The sequence below is a fragment of the Centropristis striata genome, chromosome 8, assembly GCF_030273125.1.
Source record: "Centropristis striata isolate RG_2023a ecotype Rhode Island chromosome 8, C.striata_1.0, whole genome shotgun sequence".
NCBI classification, from domain to species: Eukaryota; Metazoa; Chordata; class Actinopteri; order Perciformes; family Serranidae; genus Centropristis; species Centropristis striata.
Window position 1 is genome coordinate 32,480,820 of NC_081524.1, and position 13,125 is coordinate 32,493,944.

At 38.0% G+C, this 13,125-nt stretch overlaps 2 protein-coding genes across 2 annotated transcripts; one reads left to right on the forward strand and one right to left on the reverse strand.

Annotated features, from left to right (window-relative positions):
• The first annotated feature begins 500 nt into the window (after positions 1–500).
• LOC131976408 (B-cell receptor CD22-like) lies at positions 501–5,841 on the forward strand. The gene is made up of 8 exons (XM_059339434.1): positions 501–546; positions 1,917–2,110; positions 2,991–3,335; positions 3,427–3,648; positions 4,029–4,307; positions 4,557–4,656; positions 4,752–4,785; positions 4,866–5,841. Exons 2-8 carry the CDS (start codon positions 2,035–2,037, stop codon positions 4,902–4,904), a joined length of 1,095 nt encoding a protein of 364 aa, XP_059195417.1. The 5' UTR covers positions 501–546; positions 1,917–2,034; the 3' UTR covers positions 4,905–5,841.
• A 133-nt stretch (positions 5,842–5,974) lies between these two features.
• Positions 5,975–12,995, reverse strand: LOC131976407 (sialoadhesin-like). The gene is made up of 8 exons (XM_059339433.1): positions 12,427–12,995; positions 11,712–11,854; positions 11,378–11,454; positions 11,080–11,285; positions 9,363–9,626; positions 8,808–9,119; positions 8,630–8,729; positions 5,975–8,147 (listed from the first exon to the last, which is right to left on the reverse strand). The coding sequence occupies exons 1-8, from the start codon at positions 12,479–12,481 to the stop codon at positions 8,084–8,086; spliced, it is 1,221 nt and encodes a 406-aa protein (XP_059195416.1). The 5' UTR covers positions 12,482–12,995; the 3' UTR covers positions 5,975–8,083.
• Between the last annotated feature and the right edge of the window lie 130 nt (positions 12,996–13,125).

Sequence of the window (13,125 nt, forward strand, 5' to 3'; positions counted from 1 at the left end):
TGTTAAAATAGGTTATTGAAACTTACTGTAACAACATAAATAATGCAGTGTCATAAACCTGTCTCTAGGTCATGACAAAAACCGGGAAGAGACACAAAATGCCAATAAGTTAATAGGTTTATTGCCAAGTATATATATAAAGTAAAACTAAATACAAGTATGAGGTGTGAAAGTCAGTTACATCAGTAGTGTGCATGTGGATGTGTGTAAAATGTGTATGTGGTGTTGTGATGCACAAATAAACAGCAAACAAAACTGCAACAAAACAGCAACAGGGCTTCTGGTGTCGGCAGGGCAGAGAGAGAGGGAGAGAGAGAGAGAGAGAGAGAGAGAGAGAGAGAGAGAGAGAGAGAGAGAGAGAGAGAGAGAGAGAGAGAGAGAGAGAGAGAGAGAGAGAGAGCTCCAGGAAGCTGTGCCTTTAATTTCTGGGCCCAGGTGCTCCACATCAGGCTGCATCAGCTGACACCTTAGACAAAGTCATACAGGGTTAGAGATACATACACAGCTAGCAGTGCAGTCACAGTAACAACATAAGAAACTTAACCAGTTACGTTTTATTTCATGTGCTTAACTATGTGGTGTATTTATGGAAGTGAAGAAAAATAACCATGTGTTTAAAACTGCAACCATTGCTTAAGGCAGTGGTTTTCAAACTTTTTGCGCCCAAAGCACACCGAAGTACAAGCCAAAATCTGAAGGCACACCTGTATTCATATTCTTCCAGTACTTCTTCCAGTGATCACCTCGACCTCGTAACTACTTCACTTCCAGCATTTATTTTCTGTTTAAACTGTCTCCTATAAAGCACTAGGTTTTGACCTAGATCAGTGGTTTTGTAGCCTAAATTCAATGAAACTGCAGCCTTTTTTTTTATTTTTTATAACCGCAAACTATACATTTATGTATAATGACATGTGGACTATTTTTATTATGCTCCTCTATATGGGTCATTATTGGTGGTTTCAGCAGGTGCAAGTGATCAGCCAAGCCACAGCATCTCCATCTAACTCTTTTTGTGCCGAAAGCTAACCAACCAGCGGCCGCTTGACAACATTAACCGCGTGTTTAAAATAGCAGTTATTACATTTAGGTATGAGGACATGATGATCTCCTGCTACCAGTAGCAGGCACACATTTAGGCAATACTGCTGTGAGCCATACTGTATTAATAGTGTATGGTTGTCACAAAATGCCATGGCACACCTGCACTGTCTCACCATTTGGGAGGCACTCACTTAAGGTAACAGGATGTGGTGATATCCCGCCACCAGTTGCGGTCTTATTAAAGATACAAGCGGCATATGTGGTTGTATTGGATGGAGGGTTTGATAATTTTACTGGATAGATGAAAAGTCAATGGCTTACCAAAGTCATTACGATTGATTCTCTATGGCTTTTGAATATATATGGCATATTTCACCTCAATGCGTCTTGGAGAAATTCGACTAAAAAGTACAAATGGTGACAAGATGAAAAATGATCAGACATACATTATTTCACTGAATATCTGAAGACTTTGTATAACCGTGCAGGAAACCAGCGGACTGAGATGCATAAGTAATAAATATCTCAGTGATGATTGATTGATTGAAGTTTGAGTGAGTTGAAGCAGGAGACTGAAACCTTTAATTCTGCTTTGTGTTTCTGTTGTCTATATATAGGTTAAAAAAAAACAAGCTAAAGAAGAAAGTAATCAAGTTGAGAAGGAAAGCAACAAAGCAGCGTGAAGCACATGAACAAATGCAAAATTAAGGAAATTGAGTTTCAACCACAAGTTCCCCATTTACAGATGACTATTTTTTTCTTTCTGTGTTTTTCTGCAGTTTTTTCTTGACAGGTTCTTTACATATAGCTTTCGAGTAGAACATTTGAATATTGTTAATGACTCATCCTTTTCTCACTCTTTGCTTATTCAGAACTATATCCAATCAGATGATGTAGGGGACCTGTTGACCCCTCCCATCACATAAACACATGATGATTTTTGAACTTCTCTCACAACTTTCCTCCTGATCCATACTGTCTGCTGCTGCTATGTGCATGTATGAGAGATTTGGGTTTTGTGTTGAGAAGATGATCGCAATGCTGGTGCTTCTGATCTTAAAACCAGGTAAGGAAAGAATATTTTTTAATTTCAGTTTTAAGACAAAGTGAGAGACATGTATTTCTTTCATTAAGTATTATGCTTTTTTATTACACTGTTTACATTTATTTTTGTTTATTTCATTTATTTTGTCCATATTGTACTGTTATGAATACTGTAGATACTTCTTACAAGAGGATTATGTTTTTTTCCACACCTTCACATCTTTTTTTAAAGTTTCAGTTTCATATGTTCCTTAACATCTCCTCTGTCTAACATCTATATTTAAGAGCCTCTTGGTTTGATAAAAAAAAAAAACTAAAGCTTTTATAGTTTATATTTTTTTGTTATTAACATTTTAAGACATCCAAACATGTGGTCTTGACTTTTCTGATCAGTTCACTCATTTTAGTTCTTGCAAACGTTGATATACGTTTGCAAGATATACGTTGCAGATTTTTCTTTAAAAAAACAAAAAAACAAAACAAAAACACAACACTGTATAGCCAGACAAAAACAATCCCGAATGTATCAAATTCAGAACTCAGTGTATATTTAGAAAAACATTTAGATTACATTATTTTTGTACAGTTTTTAATTGAACGTATGCCAAGAAGGATAAAAAAAATCATCACATTTTGTTTTATTTACATTTTAGACAGTATGTGTTTTCTCTTTTCTTTTAATTTGGCCAGGGAGGAGGGGCCAGGTTTGAATGTTGTCTTTACAAATAGTAAGCAACAATTGCTGCATAATATACCTTTAAGTATACCTTAAGTCCCATCCTAAAGTTAGAGAAATACTTGTGCACAGCAGTATGTTTCCATGATTGTTCTTTCCCCTTTCATATAAAGTGAACAATAAAACTAATTATAGCACATTACCTGACGTCATGATCTCTCTGCAGGAACTGTGAGTGCTGGTTGGCCAGTAACTTTTGAAAACCCAGATGTTTGTGCTGTAAAGGGATCATCGGTGAGGCTTAGCTGCTCATACAACTACACAGATGGGGAAACTGTTGAAAACACTGCATGGTACAAAGGGGAATTAAAAGATGGCATCTGGAAACGTATTGCACTCTCAGACCTTTCTTCATATGTAAATCGTTCTGAATATATTGGTGACCTGCAGCACGACTGTAGCTTGGCAATTCATGACCTGCGGGACAATGACACCGGACATTATTACTTCAGGTTTGATACAGAAAAGTATGGAAGGCGGAGTAAAACATCAGTTTTTCTGACTATCACAGGTAAAGTATTCTACATTGAGAAGTACTCTTAAAGTTGATTAATTTTGGCTTTTTTAATATCATGCTCTCTGTTTCACTGGTTGATGTCCAGAGCTGAGAGCCAGAGTGTACCCTGACCGTGTGAGGGCAGGAGACAAAGTGACTCTTGAATGTAGAACAGACTGCAAACGTATCAACACGGTTTGGTTTAAAGATGGATTTTCAGTAGCCAAACCAGTGTTCCAAGCTCAAACACAGGATGCTGGGAATTATTTGTGTGCTGTCGAAGGACAGGAGTCACTACAATTTGCCCCTGTGTCTCTGGATGTCCAGTGTAAGTATTTATATTACAGTATTCTAGGTTAAGAAACAGGTATTTCAATGTGTGATGTGATGCATGTTCGTAAGGGGTAGTTAACATTTTGGGAAAATACCTCTTACTGTCTTACTGCTTATTATTTTGTGTTCGGTTGTGTGTGTGTGTGTGTGTGTGTGTGTGTGTGTGTGTGTGTGCGCCTGTCTGTCTGTCTGTCTGTCCACAGCTAACATTGCCTACTACTGGCTCCGTCAGCCTAATCTTTTTTGTGTACAGTTAAAAATCCTATTACATGACTGTTTCACATTGTCAATATTGATGACTCCTGACTCTTTTCTGGCAATTGGCTCAATGAAAACAAGCTTTACCTTGTGCCATGGGTTTGGGTTTTTTTTCAGATCGTCCAGAGAATATTTCCATTTTAATGGACCCGCCACATGTTGTTGAGGGCAGCAGTGTGAATCTGACCTGCAGCAGTGTTGCTAACCCTGCAGCCGACAACTACACCTGGTACAGAAGCAATGTTTCCAGCTCCATGCTCCAGGTGGGATCAGGACAGGTGCTGTCTCTCTCCTCTGTGGACGCGTCCCACACTGGACTCTACCTCTGCATGGCCAGGAACCAGGTGGGGGAAAACAACTCAACTGAGGTTCTGCTGACAGTCGATGATAGAGATAGTGAGTATGCATTGATGATAAGCAGATAGATCATTGATACACTGAGCAGTTATGACATGTATGTTATGACATTTTATTCATCAAATGTGCAACCATTAATAGAGTAATATCCAAAACTAAATTGGTCTGATTTGGAATAATACAGTAGTGTGGAATTTAAACAAAAACAATCTAAGGTTTTATTTTATCTGCTCAACATTTCTCCCTATATTTGAAAATATGATATGCTGTTAATCTTATTTCTTACAGAAATGCCTCTACTAACAGTTCACCACATCATCCTCTTTGTTGGTATTGGAGTCAAAGTCTTTCTTGTCCTGTTGCTTCCTCTGGTCATTATCTGGGCATGGTAAGTTGTGCACATCTTGGACTGTGATATTTCATGCTATGACTGTCATGTTCGCAGTGTTAAATATAAACACATTTTATATTTTATTGTTAAAGGAGGCAGAGACGTAATTCTCCTGTGGAAAAAGAGGTAAGAAGGACCCAGTTCTGTTTGAATAAATGAATGATACTCTGAGATAAAATATCTAATGTTGCACTGTTAACTTTCAGGAGAGCAGCAATGATTATGAAAACATGAGCATTGGCTAAACAGGTCAACAAAAACTGGGTTACAAAGAAGGAAGTGTCTATTGACTGCCTCCGCCTCAGCCTGATGACATTTCATTACACTTGATACATACCAAGAATGTAAGTGACTTGTTTGCTGCCTGGAGGTCTACCAAAAAAGTCAAAAGTTGCCCAGCGAGTTTGCCGACATGAAAAATGCAGGAACATCTCTCTTTAATTCTCAACTCCTGTCTGTGTAAATGTGTTCTCATGCCACTGGACACAGGAGGGTTAGGAATTGTAACATTATCAAAAAATATATAATATATACTATATTAAGTAAATTAAATATCTGCAACCTTACCCAGAATGTTACTAAGTTAAGCTATTGAATGTCCATACTGGTGCAACAGACGTGGTCAAACCAGGATATGCTGCCCTCTGGAGCTTAAAATACGAATGTACATTGTGTTCTGGTGAACTTGTAAATGCTTTTTGACCTTCAGTCTCTTAAGTTATTGGTATAATTTAATATATTAACTAAAGCCATAGCTTTGTTGCGGCTTGAAGTTTAAAATTCAATCTTGTAATAATGAGTGTTCAGTGCATTTCAGGTGTGTTTGCATTACACTGTAAACTGATCAACATATGCCTCATATATCAGTGATTGCTATTCAGTAATCTCATTGTGTACCTTCTTGTTAAAACTGCTGACCTATAAACTGCTGATCTATAAACACATTTCACACCTGGATATATAAAAACAAGCATCTCAAATTGCTGTAAAACAGTATAGATTTTTTTATAAGCTATTGTCATGCCGTCTTGATAAGCAACATCAAAAACACAGAAGAATATGTTATTTTACATGTTTTACTATAGAATAAACTCTTTGTCTTGTTTCCAATGGATTTTTTGAGCAATAATTCTTGGAAAATGGAAAATACAAAAAGATTTTCATTAAATCTAAGATTTCAGACACTTTGTAAATCTTGTCATCACTCTTTTCATTATAATAAAAACTTCACATTAATAGTAAACCTCCAATAATATACGATATATATATATATAATATATAATATAATATATAATAATATGTTTATCAGCTTACAGGATCAGTGTATAACCAACTGGAAAACTCTCCGCTCACCCTTGCCTTTTCAAGTGTGAGCCTTTGGTGGCCTTAAGGTTACGTGAAAAAATGGAAGGCCCTCTCTGGAGCCAATGTTTGGTTTGTCCTTTCTGGGCTACTGTAGAAACATGGTGGTCTCAGAGTGTAGATATAAAGGGCTCATTCTAACCTAACAAGAACACAACAATTCTTAGTTTCAGGTGACATACACTGATACACTAATGAACCCATAGTTATTAATATTATATTAAATGTGTGCTAATAGATCCCCCTAAATCCTACACATTGTAGGTTTAAGACAGCTTTAAAATGAGAAGCTCACTATATACAACATAATCAGTGGCCTTACATCTCAAATTGCATCTATTTCCCATTACATAAATGTTAAAATTGTGCAGTAAATGCAACCAACAAAACAGCTCATGAACTGATGTGATACTATCTCTTTAAATATTTGATGAAAACTAAGAACTCAGTGTACTTCCATGTTTACTTGATTAGCATTCACAAATAGAAGATGTGTGCATCACATACTTACTCAGCACACTGTAATATGATAAATCAGACAAAAGCAAAATTCTAAAAATAGACTAATGAGACAGAGAGCTGATATTCGAGAACTTCTTGTTAATGGATGTCAGAGTCACTGTCCTCCTGGTTTTCATCCTCGGGCTCTGGTCAGTATCTGTTAAAGCCTTATCACACTTAAGCGTTTACTCAGAAGCACACAGATGTGACCCTTTCCTTACTGCAAACAGCTTTTAATTGGATCATTATGACTGTATTTTCCGTCACCATTTTCATGCTCATCATTTTCACTAACAGCTGTCTCTGGACATTGCATATAGAGTACTTGGTGCACTCTGTGGCATGCTGTTAAAATCACAGTACTGAAAGTAACTCCGGATGTCATGTGGTTGTCATATGTGATGAACCATGGAGGATGTATTCAAATTCACATCTGTTCCTGCAACAGTTCAGCAGACTACAACACAAAGTAAAAAGGAGGATTTTCAGTCTAATATCTCTGTTAAAATAAATATTTGTTGCTTGGTTAAATCCTGACAATAACATTTGGCTTAAAATCACAGTTAAACAAACGGAACACATGATCAAACAGCCACGAGTAAACAGAATAAAGTTATTTAAATAGTTCTTCCTTTGTTTCATTTCAGTCGTTTTCAAATGAAGCATTTGTCTCTTAAAGTCAAGCGGAAAAATCAAGGTCTGAAAAGTGAAGCCAGTGCGGAAGTGCCTTAAAACTGCAATCTTTCTAGTGGCCAGCAGGGGGCCACTACACTGACTGCAAAATGGAGTTTGTTTGTATGAAAGTCAAAGAATATCTCAATTCATTTAAACATTCTCATAATGAGTTTATGGTCTCAATTGCTAGTTTCAAGTCTTTTTTACTACAGTATTAGGTTCATTTTGTAGGATTTGGTGCCAATTCAATAACATAAAACAGATGGTAAAGAAAGTATGCTTTGGGGCATAGCTACCTTGTGATTCTTGCTACCACTGCAAACTGTGAGTTTTCAGCTCTTTATTTTGAAATACAGAGGTTCTTTGCTAAACAAGCTAGCTAGGGCTAATGCTAGCTGATAACTTAGAGTCCTCTCAAGGTTCACTTTATCCTCCAAATATGGTCACTTCTGGTTCCAAAAAAGCCAAGACGACCAACTTGTCAGACTCGAAGCTTCAATACCGTAGTCCACAAACAAATGGTGCAGTCACAGTGGCCATGTCTTTTATATAGTCTATAGGCTTAAAGCCCAAGTACACAAAGTCCATCCTTGTTGAGCTCAATGCATTGAAATCAGTAATATTAAGGGTTGCAGAATTGTGTCTTGTTTTCTTGAATGTACAGCAATGGATCCCATGAGCTTCAGGTTGTCTGGTGCCACTGTCAACAGCCTTGGAAGTGGTTTCTCTTCAGTCAAGGGGACTCAAACAGGCCAAAATCTGTCCCAGTATATCATGTAATACTAATTTATAGATTTCTGCTTGCGTTTACTTGGCAACATGAGGCAAGAAGGTAAATGCACAAGAGTATCTGAGATTATTGAGAAAACATGGTCTCTTCTGGTGGTTAAGGTGCTGTAGCAGTAGTCGCGGTGAGAACATACGACTGGTGTCTGGATGAGGTCTTTCTCCTGAAAAAAAAAAAAAAAACACAGACATCTACATTATTAAGTTATTAAGGTTAATTTGATTTTTTTTTCTTGAACTATAATAAATAATTTAATCATTAATGTAACACTGATCTTTGGCTGATATTAACACTAATATGAGCATCATTTGAACATTTAAGTAGTCACATCTAAATTAGTTTATTTAGATTATAGCAACAACTGGTGCATGCATGTTGTTATGAATGAAGCATCAGGTGGTTTCAGACACAGTTTTGCTTCTTGTTAAGTGATGTGTTGCCACATCAAATCTTTCAATCCTCACATTTTCTATAAATAAAAGTAATTAGTATTGCTTGTTAAGAGCACTTAAGCAGTGAACTTTGCACTTGATTTTCTTTCAATTATTATTACTAAAATAATTTTAATACAGCGGTACAGAAATAAAACAGGAAATAAAGAAATATTATAATATTGAACAGCTGAAAGAGAAACAAAAAACTCACCTTTTCATTAAAAAGGCCACAAGGGCCAAAATAGCCAGTAGAACACCAATGGTCAATCCAATAATCAGCAATCTGCCTCCTGAAGACTGAGATGTTGCTCCTAGTGAAAAGAGAAGGGATTAGAACCTGAAAAAACTGTCACAGGTTTTTGTGAATAAGAGGCTCGTCATTGACCTACCTCTGGAACTTCTGACTGTGACGCTGATACTCTGTGATCCGTGTGTGTTGCGTGCCACACAGCAGTGCTGCCCCTCGTCCTTAGCGATGATGCTGGCACTGCTGATTGTCGGTCCACGTTCTGTGGGTGTAGCTGGGGACTGTTTCACTTGATGAAAGCTTTTGTCTGCCGTAGGGAGACATGCTGCACCCTGGTACCAGCTGTATGTGCGGACAGGTGGGTTAGCATCACTGCTGCAGGTCAGAGTCACAGGAAGCTCCTCCTGTAGCTCTCCTGCAGGAAGGACTGACACAGCTGTGTTTCGAGGAGAGTCTAGACATGAAGGAAATGAAAGGTTAGTTAGACTTGGTTTCAAATCATATGAGATTCTGTCAAACACTAGCTACAATAAACAAGTTTTCAGACTGTACTGGGAAGTTATTCCAGCCAAGAAATTCTCTGCCGGCATGCTCAGTCAGAAGCTTCACTTATGTAAATGTTTAGCAATCAACAGGCTGAATTACTTATTTATTATAATAATAATATGAATGTAAATCAGGATTAGACTTCACTTACATTCTACGTCAATGGGCAGCATCGTCGAGTTCTGCACTTTATCTCCAGCCTGTATCTGACAGTAGTAGCTGCCAGAGTCATCAGATGTAATCTCACTAAGGTCCCACACCTGTCCAGTGTATTTCAGGCTGGTGCTGGTGCTCTTGTACCATCTGAAACTGGCCTGTGGACTCGCCGCAGGGCTGCCGCAGGCCAGACGTAAGGCCCCACCCTCTGTGATGTCACTGGAGGGAGTTGCTGACACTGTGACCGTGCTGGGGGAGTCTGGAGAAAACAAAGGTTAGGAAAGTGGGAAAATACACAAGTGGTAAGGTTACATAGTTCGGGTATTCAAGTAAGCAAAATTCATCATTTGACTGGTTAGTTAGTAAACCAGTGGGTATTTCAGCAGGCCATAATCATGCACTAATTACTTGGTTGGTCATCAAATGACATTTTGGCTGATCTCGAAGTGCAAGTAAATGAATTAAAAGCTAAAAAAGAGCTAAATTGCTGTCAGATGAAAGTCAATTAGTACCAAGATTGCATTTCAGCACTTCAGATCTCCATGTTCTCAGTAAAATTAACACATTAAAAGTTGTCACCTCCGTGGGGACAAGTTGACCTTAAAAAAGTAATTCTGGTCTCCAGGTTGATTTTCTCAAGTCTCTGTTAATTTAATCTTTACACTTGTGGATGCCTTCAAAAATATTTTGCCAGTGATGCTTATTTTGTTTCTCTAACCCATTAGGGGGTTAACTACCTTGACTGACTCTTCATGGCCAAACCACAACTTATTTTCTAATTCATGTGCAGCTGAACAATACAACGTGACATAACAATTTGTACCCTGTCTGAGATCAGCCAAATACAAATATCCAACTTTTCTCTGATAATGAATTACTATTTTATTGTATTCTACAGTTTTCTACTTGTTTTTTTAATCCTATGTTACCAGTAATTAATAGGGTTTCATCACAAAGGATGACACAGCATGGCAACAGAGAGAAAAACAGGAACAGTTTGACTTCAAACAGGTGTTTCACAAAACCTTCTTGAAAGACTTTGTGGTGAGACATTTTCCAACACCACCAAATGTTGACACACAAAATGAGATAACTTTTTAATTGGCTCTAAAATCTTAAATTGCTCTAAGTCCCTTGTTTGTTTGTTTATAATTTCATGCAAAGACAGTTCACAGTTTGTCGCTACATATTTGGTGGTTGGTGACTTTCAAAAAAAGAATCATTGTGAGGTCATGGTCCGTTTCAGTTCTACTTCTCATTAATATCACAAAGTGTCAAACAGAGAATAGCATAAAGGAAGTGGTTCAGGCTTAAAGGAATGGTGTGAAAACAGCAACACTTATTATATATGTATTGAAGTAATACCATTTTGCAGAGTTCAGCTTAAACTCAGTACTGTAACTTTGCAATTACTCCCAGACAGACAGGCATTAAGACAGAGCGACACAGAGTTTGACGTGATTATGAACTATGGGGGGAAATTAAGGCATGATTAATAAAAATCAGTTCCCAACCTTATATTAAAGACAGTAGTTTACATTAAAACACTATATCGGTCATAAGTGATGACATTTTTTCTGAAATACAAATTATGAGTACTTTATTGATGATTGGAAAGAAAATGCTTTTCTGAAGAGGATGGTGATAATAACGGCTATGGTGATGATGGCCGTGCTGGTTATTATTAGTGAGTTTAAATGAAATATCCTCACCTGCCACCAGGAGCTGTATTCCGCTCTGCTCTGGCATCTTCTGTGTAGGGTGGCTGGTGATGAGATAAAACACGTATGCTCCGCTGTCCGACTGTCTGAGATCAGAAATCCTCAGAGAACAGGTTTTGTTTCCTGGTTGTCCCAGGTACTCCACCCTGTTCTGGTAGGATGGATCTGGGAAGATACCTTCACTGTGGAAGACGTAACTGAGACGGACAGACGAACTTAATGACTTACTCTGTTTGAATAATCTTTACTTAAACGTTTTCCAGGTATTTCTGTCTAACTTCAGCAATACCTTTGTGTGATACAGCGACTGTTTTCTAGACACCACATCTCAGACAGAACTTTGTACCGTTCTTCTCCTCCTCCACCCTAAAATAGAGAAACATAAACAGAGTTGCTAGAAAACAAGCAGCTTTTGAACAAGGGGTAAAGTACTGTAAAATAGCAGATGCCTTGTTTGTTGCTCAAACTACTACGATAGTTGATTTATTCTCAATCAGCCCCCTGCATGTTTCTTTTATTCTGCTTGCAGATTTGAGCTCCTGCAGAGAAAGTGTTCTCCTTAAAGACACACTGCAGGTCAGGATATATTGCAACTGCTAACAATGCCTTCTTTATTGAATTACCTGAGGAGGGAGCCTTCCGTCTTCCTTGGTTTCATTAGCACTTTGGGGGTAGTCATAGGAACAAGGGAGATCCACAGTGGAACCAATCACAGCACAGATAGGACTGGAGGGAAGATGGACTGACCAATCACCTGCAAGAATACCTGCGGGCCAGAGGACTTGTGGTAAAATATAACTACATCATAACCATCAAGTTATTATAACTTAACAATGTTGCAGCAGTATTTTTGAAGAATTAGAAATTATTAAAAATAAAATGATAATAAAAATAAAATATATAGTTTATTTAATTATTTAATAAGATCAACCAGCAACATCAAAGTCACTGACACATGTGAGTGTATCAATATTACAAAAGAAGAAGAATTTTAACTTATAGATTCCCAAGTTGATTACTTACAGTTAGTTTTTCAAAATGTATATTTCAGTGTCAATAAATAGAATACACAAAGCAAATGTAAGTGAGTATAGTGAAATAAAAACCATAATGTGTATTTTGGATGATTCAGGACAGGAACAAAATATCCCCAAAACTCTAAATTGTATGCCAATTGGTGAGGATGTTACACACATGCCACTGAAATAATCCTCCAAGCAGATGTGACCATACAATAGCTTCATGATTTTTATGCTGTATCAATGTCACTTGAAGCAACATCCTGTCAAGCTCCACATGCTCAGTTAATTCTGTTCAGGAGTGTTGTTACTTTCTCACCTTTCAGAGCGAGTGTGAGCAACAGCCAGCAGCTCTGTGCCACACTTCCATCCATCTTCTTCTCTTCTTCTGTAGCTGCTGGTTGTTTTTTTTTGCGGTTTCTTCCTCTTTCAGTCACTTGCTCCCCTCCTTTGGCTACACTTCTTTTTCTTATCTCACCTTACAATGTGACTCCCCGATCCTTGTCGACCAAAAACTACCGTCCTCTGCTCTTAGTTGAACCTTCCTACTTCTCTTCCTCAAGAGTGTTATAGGTCAGATTGTTCAACTTCCCTTTTATACTATTTTCCAACAAGGAACTAGGGTGATGACAGAGCTTTCATGTCAACAAAAGGGAACTTACTGTTGAATGTGAATGTGTGGAGGTGTGTGTGTGTGATGGTTGGGGACACTTGAGTAATCTTTATTCCAAAACTGCAGCTGACATACTTTATTAAGTAAGTAGTGTATTTTGTGATGATCAGCACTGTGTGGCCCTGCTTGTTCACCTGCAGCAGGTCTGCAGCCTGTAAGGGCTCTCGTGCTCTGTTTGTCCACTCAGAAACGTACGTGACGTCACTCGCGCCCCTCTCGCCTGCGCAGCTGACCGCTCACAGGACGACCACACAAACCGACAAAGTTTGGATAAACTTTCACTAACTTTGTCTCAATTAGTCCAGTCTTCCAGATGTTTCTCTCTTTTCTATTAGAAGCGGGCGT

Excerpts from the sequence above, each read along its gene's own strand:
- LOC131976407 (XM_059339433.1), bottom strand. The coding sequence starts at position 12,481 with ATGGATGGAAGTGTGGCACAGAGCTGCTGGCTGTTGCTCACACTCGCT. Across the intron at positions 11,455-11,711 it reads ACGGAAGGCTCCCTCCTCAG|GGTGGAGGAGGAGAAGAACG; the intron begins GTAATTCAATAA and ends TCTCTATTTTAG. Across the intron at positions 9,120-9,362 it reads GCTGCCCATTGACGTAGAAT|ACTCTCCTCGAAACACAGCT; the intron begins GTAAGTGAAGTC and ends CTTCATGTCTAG.
- LOC131976408 (XM_059339434.1), top strand. The coding sequence starts at position 2,035 with ATGTGCATGTATGAGAGATTTGGGTTTTGTGTTGAGAAGATGATCGCA. Across the intron at positions 3,336-3,426 it reads AGTTTTTCTGACTATCACAG|AGCTGAGAGCCAGAGTGTAC; the intron begins GTAAAGTATTCT and ends GTTGATGTCCAG. Across the intron at positions 4,786-4,865 it reads ATTCTCCTGTGGAAAAAGAG|GAGAGCAGCAATGATTATGA; the intron begins GTAAGAAGGACC and ends GTTAACTTTCAG.